The 27698-nt window shown below is 49.8% G+C and overlaps 1 protein-coding gene across 1 annotated transcript; it reads right to left on the reverse strand.

The window, feature by feature from the left end:
• Positions 1-362: 362 nt before the first annotated feature.
• On the reverse strand, positions 363-27418 carry C4H3orf52 (chromosome 4 C3orf52 homolog). The gene is made up of 6 exons (XM_045785219.2): positions 27027-27418; positions 21241-21370; positions 14825-14952; positions 9122-9192; positions 5737-5918; positions 363-1798 (listed from the first exon to the last, which is right to left on the reverse strand). Exons 1-6 carry the CDS (start codon positions 27162-27164, stop codon positions 1794-1796), a joined length of 654 nt encoding a protein of 217 aa, XP_045641175.2. The 5' UTR covers positions 27165-27418; the 3' UTR covers positions 363-1793.
• Positions 27419-27698: the final 280 nt, after the last annotated feature.

Raw genomic sequence — 27698 nt, forward strand, 5'->3', positions numbered from 1 at the left:
CCTATGGAAAGTCTTCTGTATGACTTGCAAGGGGTCAAGATAGTTGTGTCGTAGTGCTTTCCAAAGGAGAAGGGAAAAGCCCACTGTCCCGGCCCTTCCTTCCAGACCCGGCCCTTCAGACACCTGCACCTGCCAGGACAGCACCCTGGAAGGAAGCTGTGGGGAGATAGGGCCCCTCCCGGCTCTCCCAGCCACAGAGGAGGACCTAGCCCACGCCAGCCCATCCAGCTCAGTCTTACTCAGAAGGGGAAACCACCCTCCGGCAAATGAAAAATCAGTTCCAGCACCATTCACGGCAAGAAAATGCCAGCCCCCATCACGGCCCTGGAGACGCAACACCTGCGAAAGAACGTGGCTGTGGCAACGCCCCCGCAAACATAATTTATTGTGAACAGTTTTAAATCTTCCCCGTGAAAGTTATTCCTTGCATTCTAAAAAGTACACACACACTACCCTCTACATTTGACATGTAAAAAATAAAGAGGAAGAAAGGAAATGCACTTATTTGGCTAGTTTGAGGCACTCGCCTCAAAATGAGACACCAGGTTACAATAAACGTATCTTCTAGTTAAATAAGAAAGCAAATTCACATTATCCAGAGTCCTGGATCACAAAAAGGCCAGGGCAAAGCTGGCTCGAGACTCACACTGGGACACATCGCCAGGCACAGCAGCCGCCCACAGCCCATCTAACTGCGGTCCCGGGGCTAAGAAACGCTCGTGATTGGCCCACAACACTCTCTCTTGGAAACTTTCCAGCAAAACAATTTTCCCAACGAAACAACCCTCTGTCTCCTCATGCTAGGCAATTCTGCGTCCCCAGATGTCAGCGTTAGTCGCTGACATTCCCCCCAGCCTGCTAACGAACTGGCATCAAGCCCCCAACAGTTTATTTCAAACAGAGAGTGGTTCTTCCTGTTTCGAACCCTCTTCGATAGGATACACAATCCACGGCTGAAGACACGGGGTTTCAGAGGAAGGCTAGCCGCACGGGCCAGCGCGCGCCGTTAGCAGCCTTAATGGTCCTCTGATGGAATCTGAGACACTGTTAAGTGTGAAAACCATCCCAAAAGGCAGCAGTTGTGTTCAAAACTCAACACACACAGGGACCCACGTTTCCGAAAGCGTGTTCAGGAGTCCCCGGAGCAACGAGGAGATGCGCAAGCGTCTTCTCCGGTAGCTGCACGACCCGTAACACTGCATGACGCGCTGAGGCTGGTTGGCGAAGACAGGCCCCTGCAGGTCATGGAACTGGAGCCAGGACTTTGCTGCTTTGGTCCGGGAAAGTGCCCTCCCCACAGTCTTGCAAAGAGGTAGATCAAGTACGCGACGGGAGTGGGGAGCCGGGGGGGGGGGGGGGGACGACACTTGCGCGAGTGGTTGGCTCGGCGGCCCCTCACCTCCAGCCTGCCCGCTCTTTCCACCAGCACAGGCTGACGGGTCCCGCCTGAAAGGTCACCTTTGCACGAAAGAGAAAGCGTGCACCTGTGGGTGGAGGCAACTGGTGCTCCAAGAATAGCAGGGGCCACCCACCTACCCCATCCCCTCGCTCCATCTGGCTTCCTGCCTTTGCCAAGACCAGACCCCGCAGGGGTAGCTCACAGGGGCTGTTCCGCTGGACACAGAGCCCAGACTTCATAAATGCAGAATCAGGAGCAGAAGGACCATCTCCTCCCCTTCGGGCATCGCCAGGCCTTCCATGGTAATTTGAAGGATCTTCTCTGGAAAACAAAGTGAATTCTCTCATCCCCAAACTCAGTGGAACGCTTCAGATGCAGACCGACAGCCTCCCCTTCATTCTGAAAAGTGAACACAGACAAGCAGAAGTCACTACTTTTTAAAAATCATGATTATTTTAAAGATTGATGCTTTCATTTTACTTCAATGGGTCTGAATATAAACTCTGCTATAAAATTGAAATGCTTGTAGATTCCTTAAACAGAGGAAGTTTTCTTTTCGGTCAATACACACACACACACACACACCTCTGAATGCCTTTCAAAAAGCAAATAACACATAATTCACTTGTTTTGGCATAATTCATGATAAATAACATTTAGATGAGGCCTGTTGGGTGCTGAGGACATTTAAATATTCAGTCCTTCCTAATCTCACTACTAACCTCTAAATTTTCAGTTAAAATGTTACAGCAGCTTGTGAGAAAGTCTGCTGAGGGAAAGGGTGAAGACCTGGCCCGACCGAGGAGGAGACATCTGCGCGAGGACGTGGGGACACCACACAGACAGCCCACGCTCTACCACAGGGCCCCGGCAGCTGACATCATGGGCTGGGTCATTCTGTGTCGTAGAGAGCCGTCCTGTGCATTGTATGACGTGCAGAGCAGCCCTGCCCTCCACCCACAAGAAGCTAGCATCTCACGTACACACCCACTCTTGACAACTACAAATGTCTCCTGTCATCGCCCCATACCCCAGGGGGTGCAGTAGGGGCGCCAAGTTGCCCCCACTTGAGAATTAGTGCTGCTTAGCTAAACGTTCCAAGTTTCCTGGGGGATCTATAAACAACCCAGATGATTTTCGCTGATACCAAGCAGTCCTTTCAAAGACAGAACGCACACACGGGCTCCTCTGCCAGCACCCGGCTCATCGGTTTACCCCAAAAATGTGCAAACAAGGGTCACTGTTCTCACTGCCCATGGGTTTTTCCTCTTTTTGCTCACATAAATCTTATCTGTACCTTTGTTTCTCAGTTAGTCTACTAGCCGACACCTTCCCATATGAGAAAACAGTACAAAATAACTAACTCAGGTCAAGACGTCTATAATAACTCACATCTGTGAAACAGACTTCCCTCCTCATCCCTGGGCCCCCAAACATCCATAAGGTGAAGTAACCCAGAAACAGGGGAGGGGGAGGTGAGATCTATTAAAACAATTCCCTGAACCTCGAGGGCATGACGCTGCATGAAATCAGTCCGACAGAGAAAGACAACTGTTGCATGACCTCACGTGTGGATCTAGAAAAAACAAACTCATAGGAAAAGAGACTGGACCGGTTGCGGGGCAGGGGGTGGAGGGACTGGGGGAAGGTGGTCAAAAGGCACAAACTTCCAGTTATACAATAAATGAGTGCTGTGGATGTCACGGACAGCACGATGGCGGCACGAACCACTGCTGTAGGGCGCGTCTGCAAGTTGCTAAGACAGTCAATCTTAACAGTTCTCATTACATGGAAGAAAGAATTTTTAAGTCATTGCTCCTTCATTATCAACAACAGCCAAACTATGGAGACAGTCCAAATGTCCATCGACGGATGAGTGGATAAAGAAGACATGGGGTGTGTGTGTGTGTGTGTACACACACACACGTATGTAAATGTATGTATATGTACACATATGTATACATATATGTATATGAATATATGTATCTATGTATGTGTATGTGTATGTATATGTATACATATATACATATACAATGGAATATTACTCAGCCATTAATGGATGAATGAATAAAGAAGACATGGTGTATATATGTACATGTATATATATGTGTATATATATGTGTCTATATGTCTATATATATGTCTATATATATAGACATATACACACACACACACACACATAGACAATGGAATATTACTCAGCCATCAAAAAGAATGAAATCTTGTCATTTGTAATGATGTGGCTGGAGCTAGGGAGCATAATGGTAAGTGAAATAAGTCAGTCAGAGAAAGATAAATACCATATGATCTCACTCATAGGTGGAATTTAAGAAAGAAAACAGATGAACATATGGGAAGGAGGGAAAAAAAGGAGAGAGGGAAGCAAACCATAAGAGACTCTTAATGATAGAGAACAAACTGAGGGTTGATGGAGGGGGTGGGTGGGGGATGGGCTAGATGGGTGATGGGTCTTCAGGAGGGCACTTGTGATGGGCACTGGGTGTTGTATGTAAAGGATGAATCATTGAATTCGACTCCTGAAACCAATACTGACTGGTTAACTAAAATTTGAATGAAAAAAAAAAAAGAGTCTGTTCTTTGCAGAATTAGAACATGATCTCTGTAGGAAACCAGCTGCCCAGCTTACCACGAATTGCCTAGATGATCACAGGGGGTCATGGGAGGGGCGGTTTAACCCTCAGGCCCACAGTGCGTGTGAACATGGAAAAGTGGCCTAAGAACACACGGGGTCTCACTGGGCCCCTCCCAGGGGCCTCTGCCTATCTCTGCCTGAGCTTGTCCCCTCCCTTGGCCTGCCTGCCTTTTCTAGGTCTCTCTTCTTCCTTCCTCACTTACTAACGGTCACTGTGTCCTCTTCCATTTGACTGATACTAATATTCCTGAAAATATCAAATGGCTCAAATACTGCACATGCATGCTCTAGAAAGTGGACCTGGGGTCACAGAAACACCCTCTTCCCCGCAACAGCAATGTCTCAGAGGATCAGTACAATTTCCTGCTTAGCTCCCAGCTGCAACCGTGAGGCCCAATGCAGAGTCTGGCCCGGGGCAAATGTCTCCAAGGCTGTCCGCTCAAGGTCTGCTCAAGGTCTGCTCAAGGTCTGCTCAAGCTCTCCCCAGGCTCACAGGCCACCTGCCCTTTGCCTTACTCTGCATGGCCTTCCCGACCCATAATTTTCTCAACTTTTTCTCACCGTCCTCCTCTACCTTCCTCGCCTACATTTGGAAAAAGCTGGTAACCAGCATAGTACAGAGGGGGCTTTCTTTTCTTTCTTCCTAAGATTCCTGTAGAGGGGGGCATAACCTCTTCACTCTCCACATGTATGCCCTCCGTCTGGCCCACACACACAATTTATTCAGATGCTCTGTGAGGAAACCATTCCGTTCCGGCGAGCTAAGATCTGGCCTTCTGAACATCATCCTTTCTATTTATTTGGGAAAAAGAAAGCTCTCAGAACTCCTGTACATAAAACTCTTTGCCTTCTTAGATGAGGATTAGCCTACTCTACTTCACTTCCCGTCATCACAGAGATGCGTCATTATGATAAACGCCCCTTCGCATATATGTGGTTACAGGGGCGCTTTGTCGTCTCTCGGTTCTATCTCCTGCCGCTAGCCCGTCTGCTGAGCTGCCTTTTCCACGCATTCGGCTAGCGCTCACTACTACGAGTGTGCGAAAGCACTTCTGGGGGCTCGTGGGGGCGGAATACGGGACGCCGGCGTCGGGGGCCACCAGGAGCCCTGCCTCTCCCAGCGCGGGATCAGAGCGGACGTGAGACCAGAGGCCGGCCGCAGTCCTCGTGCAGACGCAAGGGAGGCACCTCTCCAAGGCTTCTCGGCAGGTCTGTGCGAAATCGGGAAAGGTCTCCGGTTCTGACAAGCAGGCTGTCTTCCAGGCGTATTAAATAGCAGGCCGATTTTCACTGCACTCTCGCTTCCAAAGGCCGCAGAGTAAGTGTCTTACACCTTCCTAAAGAGCGAGCCGTCTCTGCCGTGTTCTGCCCTCTATTGGCGTGAGCCGCTCAGCGGCCTTCAACAGAAAAAGAGACCGGTTCCCCGTGATGGGCTCATCTGTCGACAGCGTGGCCGGGTTATTCGTTCCAAATCCCACCTTACTTTTCTGGGGAAACCGCGGCCTTTCCGAGGAGCTTACGAGTAATACCGTGAAGTGGGGTCCGGGGCTTCGAATGTGGGCGAAGGGCAGCGAGGAGGCATTTAGCCGTCCTCATCTTCACAGTTTGCGCCTTCCCAGCCACCCGTGTCTGCCCGTGGGGGGCCGAGACCTGTACCCTGCGGACGCCGCCGCCCCCCACTTACCGTACAGCGAGAGGGACGCAGGGTCCAGTCCCAAAGCCTCACAGCCAGACACCCCGTGATCGTGCAGGTGCTGCAGCAACACGCCCCGCACCAACTCCTCACTCATCACGTGCCTCATAAAGCCGTCGTCTTCTGGAGGAACCCCGAACCGCAGCTCGTAGGCTATGGTGGCATTTGCACCGCTGAAAGGCACAGAGACAGCAACCTGTGTCAACGGAACCCCACTGCAACTCAGGAAATGAACGTTAGTGGGACCACGTTTGTAGTTCCTCGTGTTCTTCCAGGACAAAACCGCAAAGGGCCCACGGGTCTAGAAGTACCCTCTTCCGTGGTTTCCTCACAAAACGCCGAGGTGACCCTAACCTCTTCCTTCCACCTAAAACCCATCCTCTAGGAGTCCACTGGGAAAGGCCACTGAAGGGGGAATCGTGACCCAGCTATTGTCAAGGAAGATCCAAGGCTGGCCCACCGTTGGCCCCAAGGCCAGCCTTTTACCCCCTGGGGACAGGGAAGCCATGTTCTCCTCTTGTATTCCCTGCTCCACGTTCCCACGCTCCATCCACCCTCTGCCCGGACAAGTGACCATCAGAGCTCTGGGGTTTAACAAGGTCATACCTTAACCTATACGGTGTTTAAGGTAGGACGCAGAGCTCCCTGTCGCCCGCTGGTTCCAGAACTCCTGAACTCCCACAGACTGCCCTGGTTTGTCTCTAGAGAGAGAAACTTGTTCTGTCCCATTTCCACCTCCCGAGGCTCCCAGCTTTGCAACTCTCACTAAAGGGACCTAAGGAAAGGAGTTTTTATCTTCCCAGAACATATTTTTCCGTTTCCAAAAAAATAATCATAGGGCTATCTTCAGTTAATTAGTAGCTCATACTGCTCGTTAAATGCTTGCTCAACATTTAGGTGTTTCAAAGTTATCCTGTTAACTTTGGTTCGAGAAGGCCCAGATTAAGAGCCAGCAATAAAATAATTAAGAGGCGGCCACATGTGAGACTCCCCCTGTAGCAGTTTTTTTACCGACTGGACACACTCCCAGGAGCCAGAAGCAGACCGCTGTCCCTGCTAAGGACAGGGAACGAGCTCCCTCTTGTGGCCAGAGGTCACATAGGCCAGTATTCTTGCATTAGTGTGGCCGTGGATGAACTCTGCAACAGCCAGCCAAGACTCGTGCCAAACCCTGCCGTTCGAATGAACAATATACCATCAAGACTCTGGAGAAACTCTCGTGTTATGAATGCTGCTACAGGCAGGCTGGAAAATGCACGTTCACACTCTTAGCCGGCGACACAAGTTTGCAGGTGTCCTTATTTGTCCCCTGGGCTCCACCTTCCAATTATGGCTATCCATGGTCAACGTGCAGACGCTCAGCCACCCCGCACTGCCACAGGTGGGCAAGGACTCAGGCTGGCTTACGGAAATGACCAGAGGCTGGCTTCCAGAAGACAGGCCAGAAGGTGAAAGAGAGGGTTGCCCTGCCTCGGTCCCGCTAGCCCAACCTAGTCCCACCGTGTCAGATCACCCACCGGGGGGGTTTACATTACAGCTAGATTTTGAGGGGGCAAGGAGGGTTTCCCAGGAAAACAGAGAACCCTGCAGGCTTTGCCTCGGCTGCCCACCATTACAGTGGGCCAGCAGCTGATGAACCAACGGGCATTCTCACAGGTTCCTGTAGGGGTATGGCTGGGGCAGAACCGAGGTCAGTATCCCCTGGGGACACAAACCAGGCGGCCAGGAGTCTGGCTGCCTCCTGCCCATGAGCGGTAGCACATTTTAGGGGGGCAATTGCGTGTTCCTCAACTCAACATTGTTAAAACTCTGCCTGCACCTCTTAACATGAAACAAAAATGCTTCCTGTACAAGCTTCTCTATCCCAAATCCTAAAACCCTTGGATTTTTCTTTCAAATATCTTAAAAAACAAATTCTCTAACATTAAGTCCTCAGATTTCTAGCCAAGTTTGACTCAACTTTCTGATGTTTTTTCTTCCCCCAATGCCGACCCCAACCCATTATGCAATCCCACCTTCCCTAGACCCATAATATGGGGCTGGATTCTTGGAAAGACCCTTCCGGTTGAATGTTTTTCCTTTCTCAGCTCTGTCTTGAAATTGCAAGTTGGGGCAAGTACATGGAGGAAAATGTGTTGGGCTTTTCTACTGGCATTTTAATACCAGGAATTTGTGATTAGAATGAGCAATGTCAGAGATGTCACCATAAGGTAACACACACGGTGGGGGGTCCATAAAGAAGGAGGAAGAGCGTCGTTGCCAAGGCAACCCCACCGCAGCAGGCAGTTTCAGACTCCAGGTCCCTTGTGTTTCCATCCCATGGTGCTACCACCTGCTTTGCAGGCTTCTCTCCCAGGTGTATGAAGGTTATGGTCTGGGAAATGTATAGTTTCAGAGGGGGGATTTCAATACAACACCATCTGTGATGGTCACAGTCCAGAGGTATCTTAGGAATAGTAGATAATATAGCTTTGTCATGTAAATCTTCTCCTAACAATATAAAAAGACAATTAAATGGCCCTTCTACACACAAACGCTTTCCATCTAAGTCCTGTAGACAAAGTATTTAAGATTAAGAGATGTAAAAAGAAAAATATATGTGTATGTATAAGCTATACATGTTTAGTATATGAAGAATATGTGGTAAATACATGTATAGAAGAAATCACACCAAACCACTGATGGCAGTCCATTCAGTAGAAGGGAATGAAATGTACTGTGTATGGAATTGACTGGAAAATGCAAAATCCAAGGGTAGTAGGCTGGGGTGGAAGGGAGAAGGTAGACTTTTCCTGTATGACATGTCTTTATATTTTTAATATTATACAAGGAGCATGAACTCCTTCATTAATTATGTTCCTCAAAAGCAAAAGCTAGTATGGATTATATCATTTATAGCACATCACTACCTGAGATCTGGTTTTTTCTTTTTAAGTAGGCTCTATGCCCAGCGCGGAGCCCAACGTGGGGCTCGAATTCATGACCCTGAGATCAAGATGATCGAGACCTGAGCTGAGATGAAGAGTCAGACGCCTAACTGACAGAGCCACCCAGCCGCCCTCTGAGATCTCCTTCTAGTCCTACCCCTAGCTTATTTGAGGATATGTGTTACACAGGAATGGTTTACCGGGACTGGCTTTTCCTCTCTGCCGTGTGACCTCGTTGAGGCATATAATTGATCTGGCCTTCGCGTTGCTCCTTTGGAAGGTCAGGGAGTTGAGCTGGTGGGTGTCCAAAGACCCTTCCAAAGCCAACAGTCTGTGATTCTATCATCGGTTCCCTTTGTGCTTTGAGACCCAAAGGTCCTTCTAGATAAATGGTGATGGGTGTCGCTTCCCAGAGAAAGAGACCAACACGGAAGGCTCCACATTCTTACCTGAAGTCCGTCATTTCCACTGAAGCAAAATAACGACTCAGCAACGGGGATGAAGTGTACACGTGTGTGAGCTGAAACGAACAGGAACAAGTCAAACGGGCGCACGCACTACAGACGGATCGTACTGCGTACCACCCGACAAAGCAAAGCTCCTGGTAGACAGTGTCTCCGCTCGCTCGGAATTCACTTATCCAGAGGCTCTGCATCGAGAAACAGGAAGATGTGGGCCTCGCTCCCCACCCAAAACTCAAGGCTCATTTAAAAGAACCTCATTTATAAGGAGCAGGTGGCCAGGCTGGGATTTTCAACATCTCTCCCATGTCGTGCGGACACCTGTGGCCTTCGCGGCAAGCGTGGTCAGCAGCCAGAGCCCACACGGACCTGGAGGACCCTGGGAAGGAGACGACACTGAAGCGGCTGAGCAGGCGGCAGAGCAGGCCCCTCAGGACCCAGCATGCCACCGGACAAGGGCTTATTGTCTCCTTTCTTCAGAGCTTCGTTGTAAGGAGACACGGCCATGGAGGCCCCTGGTACGGCACTTTCCCAGCGGGGCTGGTCTGTGATTGCGGAGTTCTCCCTTTATGCATCGAAGACTGCACTCACACACCAAAATGACAGCTGTGTGCCCACTACCAGGTTTCCCACCGACACCTTCTACGGTAGTTAGTTCAGCCCTTCGCTCGAAGAAGCAAAACAAAGCCGAAGCTACTCCTACACGCTCTTCTTCCTATTTTTTCTCCCTCTCGCCCCCGACACTAACCATTGTCCTGAAGTTGGCATGTAACCTTTTCACGCAGGTTTTTACCAATGTACTACTTCCTTGTGTAATCATAACAATTCATGGTTTGTGCTTTTATTCAAATAAAAGGTGCCATATTCTACGTGGTCTTCTGTGACTTGCTTGTTTTTCACCCAAAATTACATTCGATAATTTACCCATCATGGTACACCGAGATGGAGGTCCTTCGAGCTGACTCCTAACTCCCGCAGAGATCCTGTTAAATGATCACACCAGCTTGTCCAGTCCCCTATGCTGGGGATGTGCAGCGTTTGCAATTTTCTTATCACGAACTCCGCCCAAGTAATCTTCCTGGAACATTTCTGTGCCTCTCTTCTGGGACGTGTAAAAGTTTCCCTTGAGTATGTGCAGAAACACGGAGTTGCTGGGTCCAAGGGTGGGTGCGTCTCCAACCCACCTAAATCTTGCCGAATTGCTCTCCATCTCAGCACTTGCCAGTGTTCCATTTCCCATAGGCTTGCTGGCACTTGGTGTTACCAGACTTTTAAAAATTATTGCCAATCTAAGGGGTATAAAATTGTTTTACATTGTTCCAATCTGCATTATTACTCGTGGTAGTAGATTGAGATAGGTAAAAGACTGAGTATCTTCTCAGGTGTGTTTATGAACTCCTGTGGGATTTCTCACCTTTGATTTGCCTCTTGGTTTCCTGTCTTTTTCGTGGGTTGTCTGTTTCTTGGCTGTATCTGTATCTTCTGTATCTGAAGGATTTGTGGATATTCTGGACACTAGCTGCTTTTATGTTACCAATATCTTCTTGTTATTGTCATTGGCCTTCTCATCTTGTTTCAGAGATGGGAATCCTAGCCTAGCAGGACTTGAGGACAGGTAGCTGAAGGTACATACATTGCACTTTTGTGAACTTGGCATTTGAAGGTTAAATGCCTTGGTCTTTGGCAGACAGGTTCTAGCATCAGTCGGGAGGACTGCCCTGGGATCTGGCGACACTTTCTACCATGGACCCAGCTCTGGGGCTGGAGTGAGCCCACAGCCAGGCCCGCTCCTGCCTAGCCTGAAGTCAGCCTTGACGTTTTTCTGGAAGGTTCAGTGGCATCCAACAGCACCCTGAGGTGAGCGGCCCAGCTGTACCCATTACGGCTCAGTGCCCTCTCACCTCACCCAGCAGCACGCAGCAGACACACCCCAAAGAGCAGTGTCCGGAGGGGAGCTCTGCCCATTTTGTCTCCCACCCAATTCTGAACAGAATCTCAAGGAGCCTACATTTCACAATATGCTCCCACTTAATTCACCTGGTGACAATTCAGTCCCTTCCAAGAGGAGCAGAGGGGATCAGAGCATCCACAATGTGTACGCCTCCAATCTTGTATTTTTGCTGTGATCTTTATAAGAACCTGACATAAGAGGCATTACCACCCCCTTCCCTTATTACTAATAAAGAAAACAGCATGCAGAAAGGGTATGAAACCTGCCCAAGGTCACTCTGCTCATAAGGAGCCAGTCCCAGGGTTTATAGACACTAAAACCCACTTTCTTTACATATGAGGATGAAGCAAGAAAGAAAGTGCCCTGAATATCAAAGAGGAAAGAAGCATAAAGTGATAAGAACTTTGGAAAAAAATGACTGAGTCATCTTATAGTTTTTGAGCCCCTGAGAAAAGAATGCGGCCAGCAGGCCGATGCAGGAATGAGAAAGTGGCTGTCACAGGGCTGCTCCCAACGACAGGGAGGAGGAGGGGGATGCTATGGATGGGGTTTTATTTTTCCAAGCACTTCCTTACATTTACACATAGACACACACATTCACACAGATGCACACACATACACACACGCACATACATATACATACACGCACATATATACACACACAGTATGTACATACATACACCCATGCACCCACATGCACGCACACATACACACGTTCACACACATACACGTGCACACGTACACACATTCACATATGTAACACACATTCACACACATACATATATGTGCACACATGTACACGCATACACAGTACATGCGTGCATCTGCCATTCACACACATGCACACTCATGCACACACACATACACATTCACCCACATACATACGCACACACGTATATATATACACACACAGTATGTACATACATACACCCATGCACCCACATGCAGGCACACATACACACATGTTCACACACATACACATGCACACATATACACATTCACACACATACATAACACACATTCACACACATACATATGGACACATACAAACACACACATCACACACACAAACACATACATATGCACACATATATACACGTGCGTACATACATACACATTCACACACATACACACATACTTACACGTGCACACACATATATGTACACACACACACACACACACAAATAAATGTGTTATGTCAGGGGTGATGTCCTCCCAACCTTCTCTGTTCCTGCTCTCCTCTCCTTCCTTTTTAACCCCTGGGGCCTACTATTATTTTGCACATAGTCGTCTCTCAGAAAAAAATTTAAACTAAAATTTTACGTTAAGAGCTGGACTGGTGTACCAGATCACTATTAGTGCCCACTCTGATTCTTTTTGGTGACACGGTCCCCTGCTGTCATTGGGACATGTTCATATATCTGGGAGCAGTTAACCACACTACTATGGGCCCAACGAAGTGAAGTGGGGGCTCCTCACCCCTGGCTCTGGAATCCCACGCTGTGCCTCTGAGGCTGGGAGCTCACTGAGCTAGGCGCCCAGGCAGCTGACTACTGGAGTTGGGCAGAGTCGCTAATTCAAGACCAGGGAGGTATCTTCCCCGTGTTAGCAGACGTGCCATTGTTAACTCCGGCATCAAGCACCCAGGGCCAGGGTAACACAAGGTGCGAGCCCCGGCGGGAAGAGAAGAAAATTCTGGCAGTGGGATAAGGGAGGGCCTAGGAAAACTGTTTTAGAAAAGCAAAGCAATAAAGCAAAAGCAAGGACATGGTGTTCCACTATCCACTCCCATTTACCTTCCATATCCGGAAGCTTCTAGAAGTTGGCCTGAGTGAACAAAAGACAGGGGCTCCTGACCTGACAGTAAGACTAGTAACCCTTAAGTTCTCACTTCTGTTCCTGAACAGATTTGACTGGAACACCAGGGGGCAGTAGTTTTTTCACTCGCTGTGCCTTAACTTTCATCATCTGTATGCCAGATCATTCTAAAAAAAAAAAAGTTTTACAGAGTTCTTTATATGCATCTCATATGCACCTGTGGGTATACAGGGAGAGCATAGTGATTTCCATTTATCAGAGAAGGAAGCAGCTCGAACAGGCCTGTGGGCTTGCCCCAGGGATCATGCCAGTCCCTGCTCCTTCGCCACTACACAGCATGAGCTAAAAATACCTACCGGATCTGCTCCTGTCTGGCTCTATGCAAGCGATACAGCTCTAAGATGAATGATTAACATCCACGTCCCTTCGACAGACAGAATTCGGTCTGTAACGCGTGACATGTGTGGATGCTGACTCATCTCATTTCTGCTCAGCAAATGCAAAAACCCTTGCAGAAAAAAAACAATCACAAGGAAAAAGGCAAGAGGCCATTCACTCAGCAACTTGCTCTGGAAGCAGGTGAAAGAAAAAGAGGAAAGGGGGCTTGCAGATAAGACTTAAACAAGGAAAAGAATGAGGAAGAGAAGCCCAGATAATCACCCCAGAGCACAAAGCCCTGTGACCAAAGGCGCAATCAAATAACATGCACTTGGGTGCCCAGAAGCTAACTCTGGGGTGACCGAGAATCACTTCCTGCGGAAGCTCTCCCAGGGGTCAGATGGAAGCCAGATGAAGTGCCTCCCGCCATGCCACCGACAGCCGCAGAGAAGGGCGTAACGGATGGCAGGCTGGTCTCGCTTAGACTCTTACTAAATACTTTTCTGGGTCTGGCTGTGAACCCAACCAGCCCTCATGGCGAGGCTGCATGCCCTCATCTTGCACGAAGGACATTCTCCTGCATTTCCTGCTCCACCAATGAAGCCACCACCTACCCGCTCGGCCACCCAACCAGGAGCCTGGAGTCCTATTCTCCCTCATCCCCACATCCAACCAGCCATAAAGTCCCGCTGAGCGAGACGACCTCTTAAATCTCTCTTACATCTCCTTATCTACCAACACCTTCCCCCCCACCCGCCACCGCCCGGCCACTGCCCTGGGTCAAGGCCCCCCGCATCTATCACCGGGACGACTGCAGTTCCTTCTAACTAAGCCCTCAGCCTCCAGTGTCTCTCCACCACCACCCAGAAGGGCTAACACGAAAAGCTGACCATGTCAACAAGCAGATGAAAATGTTTCAGTGCCTTACCAAAGAGGAGGAAAACCTTCACGCCTCACCCTTGCAAGTCCCCACCGCACGGTACACAAGAAGCAGCAGGACACTGCGGGGCAGATCCCCTAGTATTATCGAGAACACTCCTATCTCATATTTTAAGACTCATCCTGAGTATCACCTCCTGCAAGAGGCCCTCCAAGCTTCCACCCACACCTCAGGTATTTAGATGACCCTCCTTGTGCTTGCAAAATATTCTCTACACATCTCCCCGATAGAACATAGCATACTGTTCTAGAACTCTCTATTTAACTGCTTCCTCTCCTGGCACTGACACCCCACGAGGGCCCAGACTCTGTGGCCCAGCACTCAGCATGCGGTCTAGCACGTCCTGGACACAACAGGTTGAACCAAACGTAAGACTGCAGTGAATAGACAAGCACTGTCCTCCAGGACGCATTTCGTTGGAGGGCAGGGCTCCTCCCTCAGGCTTTGCCCTATAGAAAATCCGCTTCTAAGACTCGGTTTCTGCCAAAATCCAGACAAAGAATCCAAGCCTGAAGCTACTTTCGTGACCGCTCTATGCCAACCCCTCGAAGAACCCCCAGTCTCATGTTAAGGACTCTGCAAACGATGCTGCAGATATAATCACCCTTTCCGTGAGCAGGTGAGGCAGTTCCTTCTCCGTAATGCACTCCTCCGGAATCTTCAGCATGACCAAGAAGGTTTTGTTTGACGACAACTCAAGTATTTCATTTGCATCTTCATCGATGTAAGTTACTAAAGGGGGGCGATAAAAAGTAAAAGTAAAGTAAACACATGCTTAAAAAAATAATTTGTTCCCCTGGCTGCTATAAAAGGAGCATCCAGCGAGGAGTAAGCCCAGACACAGCAAGCAAGTACAAGCAGAAATGCTTTGTCTTCTCGGCCAGACCAGATGAAGACAGGGGCTGGCCTCCATTATGATAAAAATTGTTTGTTTTACACCGTAAGAGCTCCCAGACTCCACTGAACACAAACTGGGGGACAAGTCGGTGGGAGGGAGTGGGAAGAACGTGAATTTCTTGGTTGAACGGAACCCGCGGCTTTAGCTGTGTCCACAGGTGTCGAGGCGGGTGCTGGGCAGGGTCTGGGGGGTGAACAATGGGTGATGGGGGCCAGGGACTGGGAGCAAGGAACTTCAGTGAATCACCTCCATTCCAGGCTGTCAGAGACCCTGATGAGGAAGGGACATCATAGACCAAAACAGAGTGGGGACAAGACATGAGCCCGTGGGCCATGTCCTGACATCTCCCAGGAAGACAGAAGACGGGCAGGAAGCCGCCACTCTGTAGTCTGTCCCACAGGAAAGAAATGTGGACACACTTTTTTCTTTTTTTTCACACACTCTGTTTATAGAAGGGAAAACAAACTGCACTTAGAGCCCCAGGGCCCGAGGGCCTTGCATTCCTGGCACAGTGAGCTGTGTGTGGCTGCTGGTGCTCTAATGACGGTGAGCTAATTGATTTTTAAGCAGTTAAAGCCAAAGGAAAAACACACAAGGTCAGGAGCCAGGAGCCAGAAGCTGGCACTCGTGGTACCAACTCTGCTCCCCTGGCTCCCCGGCGGCCTCCCCGCTGGGCCGGCACAGGAACCACCTCTCTGGCCCTGAGAAAGGCGTGGGTGGCAGAACCAGGCGCTCACCTTGCCGTAGACTTGACTCTCAGATCCCATGCTTCAGACATAAGCAGCCTCTTTGGCCAGACTTTGCAAAGGCCCTTAGTGTATGATGGGGAGGCAGGAGAAAAGAAGTAAGAATCCTGATACTTATTCCCTGGGAGGCATGAGGAGCAAGGGAACTTGAGGAACCCAGTTCCCAGAGCCTGAGATGACCGGCTCAAAGCTGGCCCCCGGCTGGCCTCTGTGAACCTAGATCTGGAAGGGTTCCCACCTCGCCCCCCCAGTTGGTACCTGCTGTTGGTACAAACAATGTGGCTTATGCTGAGCACCTTGCCTTCTGGGGATCTGGAATTTTAGCATGTGCCAGGCAGCGGCTGCCTACGGGACCAACCCCAGTAAAACCCTGGGCACTGAGCCTCTGACGAGCTTCCCCGGGAGACAACACTTCCACGTGTTGTTACATCTGATTGCTGCAGCAGTTAAATGTGTCCTCAAGTTTGTGCCTGGTTTCCCCTGGATTTTGCTTTATATCATTTTGCTATGATAAAGCACAAGTGATGTGATTTGACATGCGGTCTGGGAGAAACGGTCAAGAAAGAATTCTTGACACGTTTTCGGTGCAAAAAGAGTGGTTTTATTAAGGCACAGGGGCAGTACCCATGGGCAGAAAAAGCTGTACTGGGGTTGTGACGAGCAACTGATTAGATACTTTTAAGTTGGGAGGGACAGAGACAAAGGAAGTTTCCAAAAGGATTTTCATTTGTTAAAGAGGACTTACGGGATCCTGGATGATCCTGGACGCCTAGCTATTGTCAAGTTTAGGTGGGTTTTTTCCTCTAGAAATGCATCACTTAAAGACCGAGCTCCTGCAGGAATGTCCTACTCTGCCTGAGTCAAGTAGTTGTCAACAGGCTGCAAGTTTTAAGGAATTTAATTGTATCTACATCTCCTTTTGCCTTTGCTCCCACATCAAGAATCATCTCTCTGAGTATATGCTGAGTCCCATGAATTCTCCCAGAAAATCGCAGGCTCTAGGAGTGATCCTGAGGACCCCAGACACAGAGAATTATCCCCGCACCCTTCTTTGTTGTAAGTCATGACATTATTTCGTCCAATAATAAAGTTAGGTCTTCATAGCTGAAAACTTGCCCAGTATAGGAAATTGTCGCAAAACAAGGAAAAAAATGCTAATAACCCTTTAATCAACAAGTTTTCCTTCACATTTTATGTTACATATTTTAAGTCATGGGGCGCCTGGGTGGCTCAGTCAATTAAGTGTCTGTTTTCTGCTCAGGTCATGACCCCAGGGTCCTGGAACTAATGGGTTAGGAGTGAGCAGGAGGCAAGATCCAAATGCCGACCTCTGTTTCTAGAAGTTTGCCAGTGAAAAAAAGAGAAAGAGAAAAAAATTCCTAAAATGAAGTAGCAAGATTCTGATGGAAGAAAGTTTTGAAGGACGGACATTGCCAGCACATTTGAAGAGGCCGCAGTTGAGAACAGCCTGAGGATGCTTAGCGAGACGGTGGACAGATCTGAAGGTCCACGGGTCAGGAGAGGCTGGGGAGGATCCTCTGGGGAGCACAGGTGAAGAGGCTGGTCCTGGGAAGGTGGAGAAACATAGGCGATTGGAGGGAAAGAGAAACAGGGAAAAAGGCAAAGAAGTTTCAAGGAACAGGGCCTATCGATTTGCTACTAAGTTCCTGCCCCCAAGGACCTTGCTAGTTTATAACTTGCTAATGCTGTTTGCCGAGGATTTTCCCATGAGTCACCCTACACCAGGGAGTACTGCCTTGTGCAACCTGTCTGCCTGCCAACACGCTGTGAGAGCATAAACTGTGGCTCTTACACCCAATGCAAAGACAAAACAATCCATTCAACACACGGCACTTCTGAAGTGTCTACATCTGAGCACGATAGTGTTCCTACCCAAGGAAACACCTGTTTGGAAAGAGACTAAAGAAGTCAGGCAGAAATCCATAATGCTGGGGAATAATATCACCTAGGCGTCCCTAGAATGCTAAATCTGATCGCCTTCAAATTGGATCTCTAAGTGTCCACCTACTTGTCACAGTTTGGCTTTTATAATATTTAAAATTCTTTGCCTACTCCAACGAGAGTTTCAAGAGTAGGGTGTTACTCAAGTCTCTCCCCTCCCTGGCTGGGGCAACTCGGCGAAAAAAGCAGAACCCCTGCAGATGCTTAACTGATCTTCTAAATTATCCAGAAAGAAGATGACTTTGGGGGGGGGGGTTTCCCCTTTTACCACTTATTTACATCAAGGACTTTATACTTCTTTAGGGAGAAGAAGAGAATCCGTCATTACCTTTTCCCTGAAGAACTGAGACAAAACCAAGCCTCCAGACACAACAGGATTCCCTGGGCTCTGCTCCCCAAATTGGCCACTTTAAAAAGATTTCATTGTCTACCATACGCATCTCCTGCACAGTGTATGCAGCCCCAGCTCAATGCCTTAAGCTGAGCCATGATCCTGAAGTTGCCATCATTTCAATGGCATGTCAAGGGCAAAGTGGCGGGAGACACCCCCCACCCAGATGCAGGCAATCAAGGGTGTCCAGTCTGTAGAAAATTAACAATAATAAAAATAGACCTTGGTTGATGGTAGTTCTTAACAATGTCAGTGCCAAGATATACCTCCGTACCGAACACCTCACCCTGGGTACCCCATTGTCCCCTCCTCAACTCGTTACCCCTCTATGCCGGGACCTGTTTGTTGTCCACAGCCGTGTGCTCTCCAGCTCCACAGTTAACACGTCTCTGTCTCTGAGCCTCAGTCTGCAGGCCACAGGGCCCGGGGACAGGAGACCAAACAACAAAAGTAGCTCCTGAGGAACCTCACTTCTTAACGAAGCCAGCCATACGCGCAGCCCTTGACTCCGCCAGCACTGCTTTTCCAGACAGCAGTGCCTTCCTCACAGTGCTCAGAGGTTCTGTGAATTCGATTCCTATCACGGGGCTCGGCAATGAGGCAATGGCCAATTACTGCCTACGGTCACCCCAGGAGTACCTACAGGGCTGCTCTGGGTGAGGCTGGAACTGTCAAGGAAGGGAGCCTTTCACCCATGGCATTTCCCCATCCCACACCGCCTACCATGACTCTCCCCAAAGGCCCAAACCCCTGAGGGCTGAGGTGTCAAGTGAAGTACAAGTATTTTTCCGATTTAAAAAAATGCGAAAGTGTGCCAATCTCTTCACAGCATTAACATCTGGAAATACAATTTTATAACCACATTGAAAATGAAGATTGCACTACAAGTGTTGTGCAGTTCTTCCCTCAATACTATCCGATGAACTCCCATGTCCCTCGAGACACGATGGAAGGAAGGGGAATCCCTTCCTCTGCAGATTGCTGTTGGGGAGTTGAAGAGGCCGGATGATTTTTGAGAATGGAAGACAGCTCTTGGGTCTTGTGCTTTAGAATCCCAAATATCTCCTGCTGCATCATTCTCTGTTATAGGCCCCAGGGGCCAAGAGACAGATTAGCCAATGTGCAGGACAGCACCACCTAATCTGGACGGGACAAGGTCGCATGGCTCAACTTCGGTTTCGACATCCACATGTGGGAGTTGATGGGAAGAGGGAGCATGAAGGTTCACACCAAAAGCCTTGTCCTCAGCATGCCTGAGGAGATGTAGCACTTCTTACCAACTTGTCCCTACCGCGAAACCAGCCTGTGGCCTCTAAGGACCACCATCCCACCTCAACAATGCCCTAAGTAATTAACCAAACATGGTGCCTGCCTGAGAAACACATGCTGGAGGTTGGCATATGCCATCGAATTTCCCTATTCCTTCAGGGACCTTAACACCTTGAGACAGGAGAGGAAGAGGCTGGGAGAAGGAACAGGAGATGAAGGGCAAATGTAGTTCCTGAAGAAAATTCCCAGGACCCCTTCTGGAGAGATTCGGGGGCTCCTCATCCAAGATTGGGTTTATTAAGAAGAATCTGACTCAATCCAAATCCTTACAGAGATCAGATCACCCTCAAGAGTATCCCAACTCCAGAAAAGCACCCACTGCCCCTGCAATCACCCCCACTAACAAATAAAATCAATATTCTTCTTTCTTGTTTTAAAACTGAAATGACTGCCCACTGGAGAATTCTATATTTATGCATCATGAAAACCTTAATATCTATAATCATAAAAAATCAGCAACTACCTCAAAAGCTTTAAAATGGTATGGAAGACTACATCATGCAGTCATTTTTAAAAAGTGTTCACAAATAATTGTGAATTGGCAAAATGGTCTCAACATAGCTTTGAAAATCCTAAAGGTAGGCCCCAAGATGATTAAAAAAACAATCTGATCAGGCCACCTGGGGGGCTCAGTCAGTTAAGCATCTGACTCTTGATTTCAGCTCAGGTCATGATCTCAGGTGGTGAGATCGAGCACCATGAAGGGCTCCATGCCTGGCTCAGTGGATTAAGTGTCTGCGTTTGGCTCAGGTCATGATCCCAGGGTCCTGGAATCAAGCTCTGCATCAGGCTCCCTGCTCCACGGGGAGCCTGCTTCTCCCTCTCCTTCTGCTGCTCCCTCTGTGCTCCTTCTCTCTCTCTTTCTCTCAAATGAATAAAATCTCTAAAAAAAGTTTTTAATTTTAAAAAAAATAAATAATAAAATAATATATGTAAAGTATATAGTTAGCACCGTGTAAGTTTTTGTTTTGTAAACACATACAACACAAATATAATAAAGTTATTTCTAAAATAAGTTAAAGTAATGACAGCATATAGATACATGGTTCTATAACGTTTTTACGATGCTTTCCAATGGGCTATTCATTACTTATCATTATAATTATGTACTGGGTATCAGTTGAAGTACAATAATTATTTTATGAAACAAATGATAAGAAAAAAATTTCAAATAAGCAGGTGTAGAGATTCAACAAAATATAAATTAGCGTTTAAGCTAAAGCTTAAGAAGTCATCAAGGGGCGCCTGGGTGGCGCAGTCGTTAAGCGTCTGCCTTCGGCTCAGGGCGTGATCCCAGCGTTCTGGGATCAAGCACCACATCAGGCTCCTCCTCTGGGAGCCTGCTTCTTCCTCTCCCACTCCCCCTGCTTGTGTTCCCTCTCTCGCTGGCTGTCTCTATCCTGTCGAATAAATAAATAAAATCTTTAAAAAAAAAAAAAAGAAGTCATCACGATCCAGTGGGCAGAGGTTAAAGTAAAACACTGGTCTCCATGCTTCTTTCAGAGCTTATTAAACGAATAGAAAATGAAATAAAACAAAGAACCTTGGATAGCTACCACCCAACAATCCCAAGCCAGTTTTAAATTTATATTATAGCTAATGAACTAGCAACGAGCACATCTTCCATATCAGTGTAAGTCATAGACAAGTAAGTTCGTAAAATGCACCAGCTTAGTCCTGTTCAAATCTCTTACCTCCAATGAGACACAAGCTTACGATGATGACTACAACGAGACCTAGGAAAACCGAGGCGATGACCATCCACAGCTTGCACTTTCCAACCAATTTCTTATTACAGGAGCTCCAAGGGTTCTCTTTGTTCGCCTGGAAAGCAGAGGGACATTGTGAGGCAGTCGCTGGTTTCAAGAAGCACTTCTGAATGGCCAGGGATACAGAAATGAAGGCACCAGGAGCCTGCCCTCTCTGGGCTACACTCAGAGGAGTCGGGTTTACAAAGAAGCAGAATGGAACCTCACACAGAGGTGAGGGAGGGGCGCCTGGGTGGCTCAGGCCGTTGGCTCAGGTCATGGTCTCAGGGTCCTGGGATGGAGCCCAGGGAGTCTGGCTCCCTGATCAGCGGGGAGTGTGCTTCTCCCTCGCCCTCTGCCCCTCCCCCTGCTCGTTCTCTCTCTTTCTATCCCCTATAAATAAATAAAATCTTTTTTTTTAAAGTGAGGGAGAAAATACCCTGGGGGTTCTGAGGTGGGGCGGGGGGGGGGGGGGGGGGGGGGGGGGAGCAGGACTTTGAAGGATGGACAGGGAAAGGCATTCCCAACCCAGGACAGAGCATCCGCAATGCTGACTCAGAGCGGAGCTGGCCGGCAGGACCCTCGGCCGGCAATGTGGGCTCCGGAGACCAGTCCCGAGAGTTAAGAGACACAGTGAAAGGGGGCGCCTGGGTGGCACAGCGGTTAGGCGTCTGCCTTCAGCTCAGGGCGTGATCCCGGCGTTATGGGATCGAGCCCCACATCGGGCTCTTCTGCTATGAGCCTGCTTCTTCCTCTCCCACCCCCCCTGCTTGTGTTCCCTCTCTCGCTGGCTGTCTCTATCTCTGTCAAATAAATAAATAAAATATTTAAAAAAAAAAAAAAAAGAGACACAGTGAAAGGCTGGAGCGCCCTCGAGAGGGTTCTCGGTGCCGCCAGAGCAGTCCGGACTTCTGGCGCAGCACTGCTGGGGGCCTAGCAAAGGTTCCAGCACAGGAGCTGAGTTGAAGATGAAGAGAAAAAGGACGTGGGGCTCGGAGAGGGCCGGGCGAGGGCAAGCTCAGCGGCTCCGCCGGGCGCGCACCACCGCATCGGGGCCTGCGAAGGGACGTGAAAGGAGCGTGGGAGCGACTCCAGGAAGGAGGCCGCGCGGGTGTAGGGAGGCCACAACTGCCATGCTTGATGGAGCCAACGCCATCTCGTGTGAGTCCAACGGCCCCGCAGGAGCGGGACCCCAAGATGCAGCCCGAGCGGGCGGCAGGACGCGCTGCGGTCACGGTCACGGTCACGGCGAAGCCGGCCCCTCTCGTCCACTGCCCCCTCCCCCGCGTCACGGTGCAGGGCTCCAGGTCCCCAGCGTGCCCGGCTGCCGTGGGGGCCTCCACGCGGGCCGCCCCCGCTCTACCGGCGACCGTGACTCTTCTCCTGCTGCCCACTGGGCCGTTGGGGAGTCCCCACACAGACAGCACGGCGTCCGAGGGGGAAAGTGGGTTCCCTGTCGCCATTCCCGTCCACACCTGCAGGCAGGGCCTCGTTCAGCAAGCTGCCGAAGCTCACCAGCCCCAGCCCTCACCTGTCACGTCGTAAACCTGGCTCCCAGGGCTGCTGGAAAGACAGACATCGCGGACACGAAGCCCTCGCCGCACAAACATTAGGACCTCCGCACAAGGGAGCCATCGTTACCGCGCTCCCCTGTCCCACGGAGCAGCGGCAGGCACTCCCGGGCTCCTGAGCCAACACCTGGTTGACTTCCTCCCCCTCGTGGCTGTGGTGAGGGCCACCAGACAATGAAGCCTGGCTGCACGTCGGCAGAGGGGGAATTTCAACTGCACACACCTAGGCCCCACCTGGACACAGGGGACCAGACTGTAGAGGAGGGACCAGACTGGGCGGTAGGCCCCAGCCTGTCATTTTTTAAAATTTATTCATTTGAGGGACAGAGAGAGCATGAGCTGGGGCGGCGGCAGGGAGCAGGGGCAGAGGGAGAAGCAGACTCGAGGAAGGGCTCGATCCCAGGACCCTAAAATCATGACCTAAGCTGAAGGCAGATGCCTAACCGACTGAGCCACCCAGGCGCCCCAACCCCCCCACCCCAGTCTGTAATTTTGAGCCTCCCAGAGTGAATCAGTTGCTTTATCAGGATTGAGACTTCTGTTCTGAAGCCTTGTCACTCTTCAGGAGCCAGGTCAGATCCCTCCTTTTGTGGAGGCCTCCCTGCCACGTCGCCCATGGAGAGATCCCCCAGAACATGAGCTCTCCACACAGCTCATTTGTCCCTGCTTTGTCTGGTTTCATGTTCAAAGATAAACAGATACCAGCCTATCTTCCAAGGTAAACTGAAACCAGATAGAAGGAGGGGTGGTTCTTAAACTTCCTCATTCTGACATCCCACGTTTGTGCCTCATTCAGGTATAAGGCTCTTAATACACTGTAGAAGGTTCTAGAATTTTTAAAAAGGTAATTTGACATTCTAGAGCCCCTGAGTATACTTTATACTGGCTCTTTTGGTCGGGTGTGAGGGGAGCAATAAAGGGAACATCTGGACAGAAGAAAATGCTCTTGAGGTAGGTGTGTTTCCAGAGTCCAAGGACAGAGCCACCTCTCACCCCACCCGAAGACTGAAAACTGCTTCACAGCCACCAAAGCCAAGGGCCCAATAAGGCACATGGGAAGTCCCAGGACAAGGAATCTTCAACCTCCCAGGGAACAGAAACATATCTTCCTACTTACAGAGGTCCTGAGAACAAAATGGCCTCATGCCACTTTCAGTCCTTCTACAAGAAGCAGCCAGGACCACAAGATTAGTACAAAATGAAAGGGGCTGGAGTCTCAAATGAACCACAAAATGAGAGTCAGTGGACCTCTTTGGCCTCTTGTGCCTTCACTTATGATTTCCCTTAGAAATAATACACTAGGACCCTGGTGCTATGAAGAGACCATTACTCTGACTTCCTAGAGATAGTCACCTTGCAAGGCCACAGCCCTCGCCTGTAGGAAATGCCTCTTCCTGTCCAGCCCAAAGCTGCCAACCTACAGCCTGGCCCCTTCACTGCCTGCCATCAGCCCTGGGGGAGAGACACTAGCCTTTGCAAAATTAATCTTCACAGACTTGAAGTCATTGTGAGGTAGTCCATCAGCTTACTCCCAACCCAAGAATAAATTACAGTGCTTCTCAGCTCTTTGCACATTAGAATCAACCAAGAAATTTGTATTTTTTTAGAAGGTCCCCCAGGAGATTCCACTGTGCCCTGAGGGTGAAGAGCCTCTGATACAGCAGGTGTGTGCCACCTGCTGAAACTCCCCTAAAAACCGGGTCACAAAGACACACTGCCTCCTTCACTAGCATCTTCTTTCTCTCATGCCCAAATACTAGGTCACGAGGAGAAGCCACAGGCAGGTTTTTCTACAGGGTGCTTTCCAGTGATTTTTGCAAACTGCATCTTACATTCTATGATTGCATCACATGGCCGGAGAATTTTTGTAGCTTTCCTCTGAACAGGCCCCCAGACAGTCACATCCCTCTTCAGGTAGGGATCCAAATACATGACCTAAGGTCCTGCAACAATGGCAGGAATCTCTCTCTCTTAGATACAAAAAGCTTTTCTTCTCTTTGGCTCTATTAAGAGCAGATATTATATACATTTGGAAAAATTTTCTTAGCACGTAGGAAAATCTGTACTTTGTAATCTCATTGTGGGATTTAATCCACTTATCCACCCACAGAAAATCCGGTTGATTCTTGTCCTAAATTCTGAACAATGCATAGCAATAGGGCTAATTTCCCTCAAGCTCCAAGCCCAGAACAAGCAAGGGAAAGAAATTCTTTCCACTGCCCTTGTAGACTCTTCCAGATCAGCCCTTCCAACTAGGAAGTTACCCGTGAGGAGGGCTATCTTCTTCCCAACAGTCCCAAACTGAGCGTGAAGCCTACTTGAGATTCTCTCTCTCCCTCTCCCTCTGCCCCTCCCCCTACTATTTGTGGGTGCACATGTTCTCTCAATAAATAAATAGATAAATCAATAAATAAATAAGTCCTTTAAAAAAAATAAAATACACTTCAACCTATTCTATGTAACCAAAGAGAAAGACTAACACATTAGATGAGGATGTTTTTTCTCTTTTTAAATGTTTCCTGTTCAAATATTTGAAAGCCCTCCAAGTGCTCACATACCCTTCACCTTCACGCCATTCTGTCGCTCCCCGTAGCTTTTCCTATTTGGCGACCTACAGAACTAATTCCCAAGGAAGTCTAGGCTATCAGTGTACAGCTGGCTGACGAGGAAGTAATCAGAACACGAAGGAGCCACCTCTCCGGGGTCGGTACTACACACTTATAAAATACTGATGGCCTACATGTGTGTGGCATGTTCTTCTACTCATCTGCTTTCAGCAAGGCATTCCCAGGCCTCCTAGAAAAGCCCGGTTAACCACACCACATGACCAGTTGACTGCTGGGAACATAAAGACCTTAGTACCTTGCCGCAGGGCACACCTTTTAGTGTTGAAACTGTCACCAAAGCACCTATCTCTGAATTGAGTCCCAGGAGTCCTTGGTATGTCCTGAGTCTACCTGACACGAAGCAAGTACTCCCGAATCCATTCCCACACCCTGCCTTGGAGGACTGACACAGCAAGCCCACTGCCGTGGCCAATGCACAGGAAACAGACCATCTTCCTCTAACCTTCATTCTTCTGTGGGGGTCACCTTTCTCTCAAACATAAAGTCCCAAATCACTCTTCAGGGTACCTATACGTCCTTAGAAAAGCAGACTTTACAGCGTTTCCAGGAATCGATGCAGAGGCAAAAGCAATGCTTTTCCCTTTTTGATGTCCTTGCTTATCCCTGAAATCAGCAGGTCAAGAGTCAAAGGGAGGGGAGTGGAGAAACGGGACCTAGAAAGATCAGGTTGGAGCCATATATATGGGGAGCTCCAAGCACCCTGTAAACCTCAAGCCAGTCTTAAGGGTTAATCAGAAGGTAGATGGCTGTGAATTCAAAGTCTCTGCTGTTTTACAAGCATTTGATGAGAATGAATAATGTTCCCATCACTGCCAGGGCTGGATCAGAAAAGAGCTCAGCCTAAACCCCACCATGGCTTCCTTTAGAGATTGAGAGGAGGGAAAGCAAATGAGGCACAGTCTAGTTCTTTCGGACAAAAACTTTGAAATTACTTCCCATCAACTGAGCAGACAAATTCACTCGCCTCTCCCGGTCTCTTTTAAAACCTACCAAATCAAAAGGCCAGATCAGTAAAGGACAGACAGTGTATGTCTGGGGGGTGTGAAGCAGGATAGGGGATGGCTGGGCAGTGGGTGAGTGTTGGGAGGGTGGAGGGTGGGTGGAAATGGCAAGGCAGTAAAGCTAAGGCAAGGTGATTCTGAAGAGAGAAGACTCCACCTATCACTCTAGTTCTTTCTCCCTGCTTGAAAAGGAAAATACTTAATTGAAAGTTACAGAACTTTTTAAAACCACCTCTAACCCTGGGGATTCTCTCTGAAGAGAAGAGCCACACACCTCCAAGGTAAGGTTCCTCAAGTTCCATGGGGGTCAGAGGGATCGGAGGGGTCGCAGGGGCTCTGTCGGGCTCAGGCGGGAGCGCGCTCCAGTGTCCGCTCCATTCAGAAGATTCCAGGGCGCACCAGCGCTCCGCGTCTGCGACACCAGGAGAGTTGGCTGGAACCCCGCAACTTTGAGGGTGCCAGGCCCGGGTCCTGGCCGGCAGCCCGGCTCAGAGTGCGCTCGGACACCGCCCGCAGCGCCAAGCAGGCCTTACCTGGGCGGGGCACGGCTCCTCGACCGAAAGAGGGATAACCTGGACGGTTCCATTGAGAGGCTTCTGCTCGTCGGGCTGCCCCCCGAGCGCCAAGAGCTCCAGGTCTTCCCCCGGCGATGGGGATCTGGCCTCTTCCATGGACGGGCGGAGGAGCGCTGAGCGGCCCGCGGGAAGCAGGGCACACACACGCAAGGGTGCAGAGTCCAGAGTGGCCTCCCGACGGGCTCGCACTCCGCCCCCCGCGGGCGCGGCGGGGCCGACCTCGGGCGGCGGGCGGGGCGGGGCGGCGCTAGGGAGGCGCCCCAGGCCCCTGCGGGGTCTGGCCGCCGCGCCTACTGCGGGCTCGCGAGCGCCGCGGAGGAGAGCTGTTTTTCTGGTTTGTTCAGGGCGCTGCCGGCTCAGCCCTTCCCCGTGCGCGCAGATCCAAAGCAGACGCCGAGCCGAGGGCCGGGTCGGGGCGGCTGTGACCCGGAGGGGCCCGGCAGTGCGGTGCCACGGAGGAAACAAAGTGGACGTCCCGCCCCCCGGAGCCGCCTGCTGCCGGGGCTTGCCCGGCTTCCTCTGCCTCGCGGCGGTTCGTGCATTTCATCAGCAAGGAACTGGGAAGCGCCTCCTGCGTGCCAGGCACCGTACGAGGTTCCGAGCAGGTGAAGACGACGACTGCCCGCGAGC

The sequence above is a fragment of the Ursus americanus genome, chromosome 4 (genome assembly GCF_024610735.1).
Source record: "Ursus americanus isolate L20-20 chromosome 4, mUrsAme1.1.p, whole genome shotgun sequence".
Taxonomy (NCBI): domain Eukaryota; kingdom Metazoa; phylum Chordata; class Mammalia; order Carnivora; family Ursidae; genus Ursus; species Ursus americanus.

Bases quoted from the DNA above. Each gene is read 5' to 3' on its own strand.
- C4H3orf52 (XM_045785219.2), bottom strand. From the start codon at position 27,164: ATGGAAGAGGCCAGATCCCCATCGCCGGGGGAAGACCTGGAGCTCTTG. The intron at 21,371-27,026 runs GTAAGGCCTGCT...TCTGCTTTCCAG, and splicing joins AGGAGCCGTGCCCCGCCCAG to GCGAACAAAGAGAACCCTTG. The intron at 9,193-14,824 runs GTGATTATATCT...TGTTCGTTTCAG, and splicing joins CTCACCTGCTCACGGAAAGG to CTCACACACGTGTACACTTC.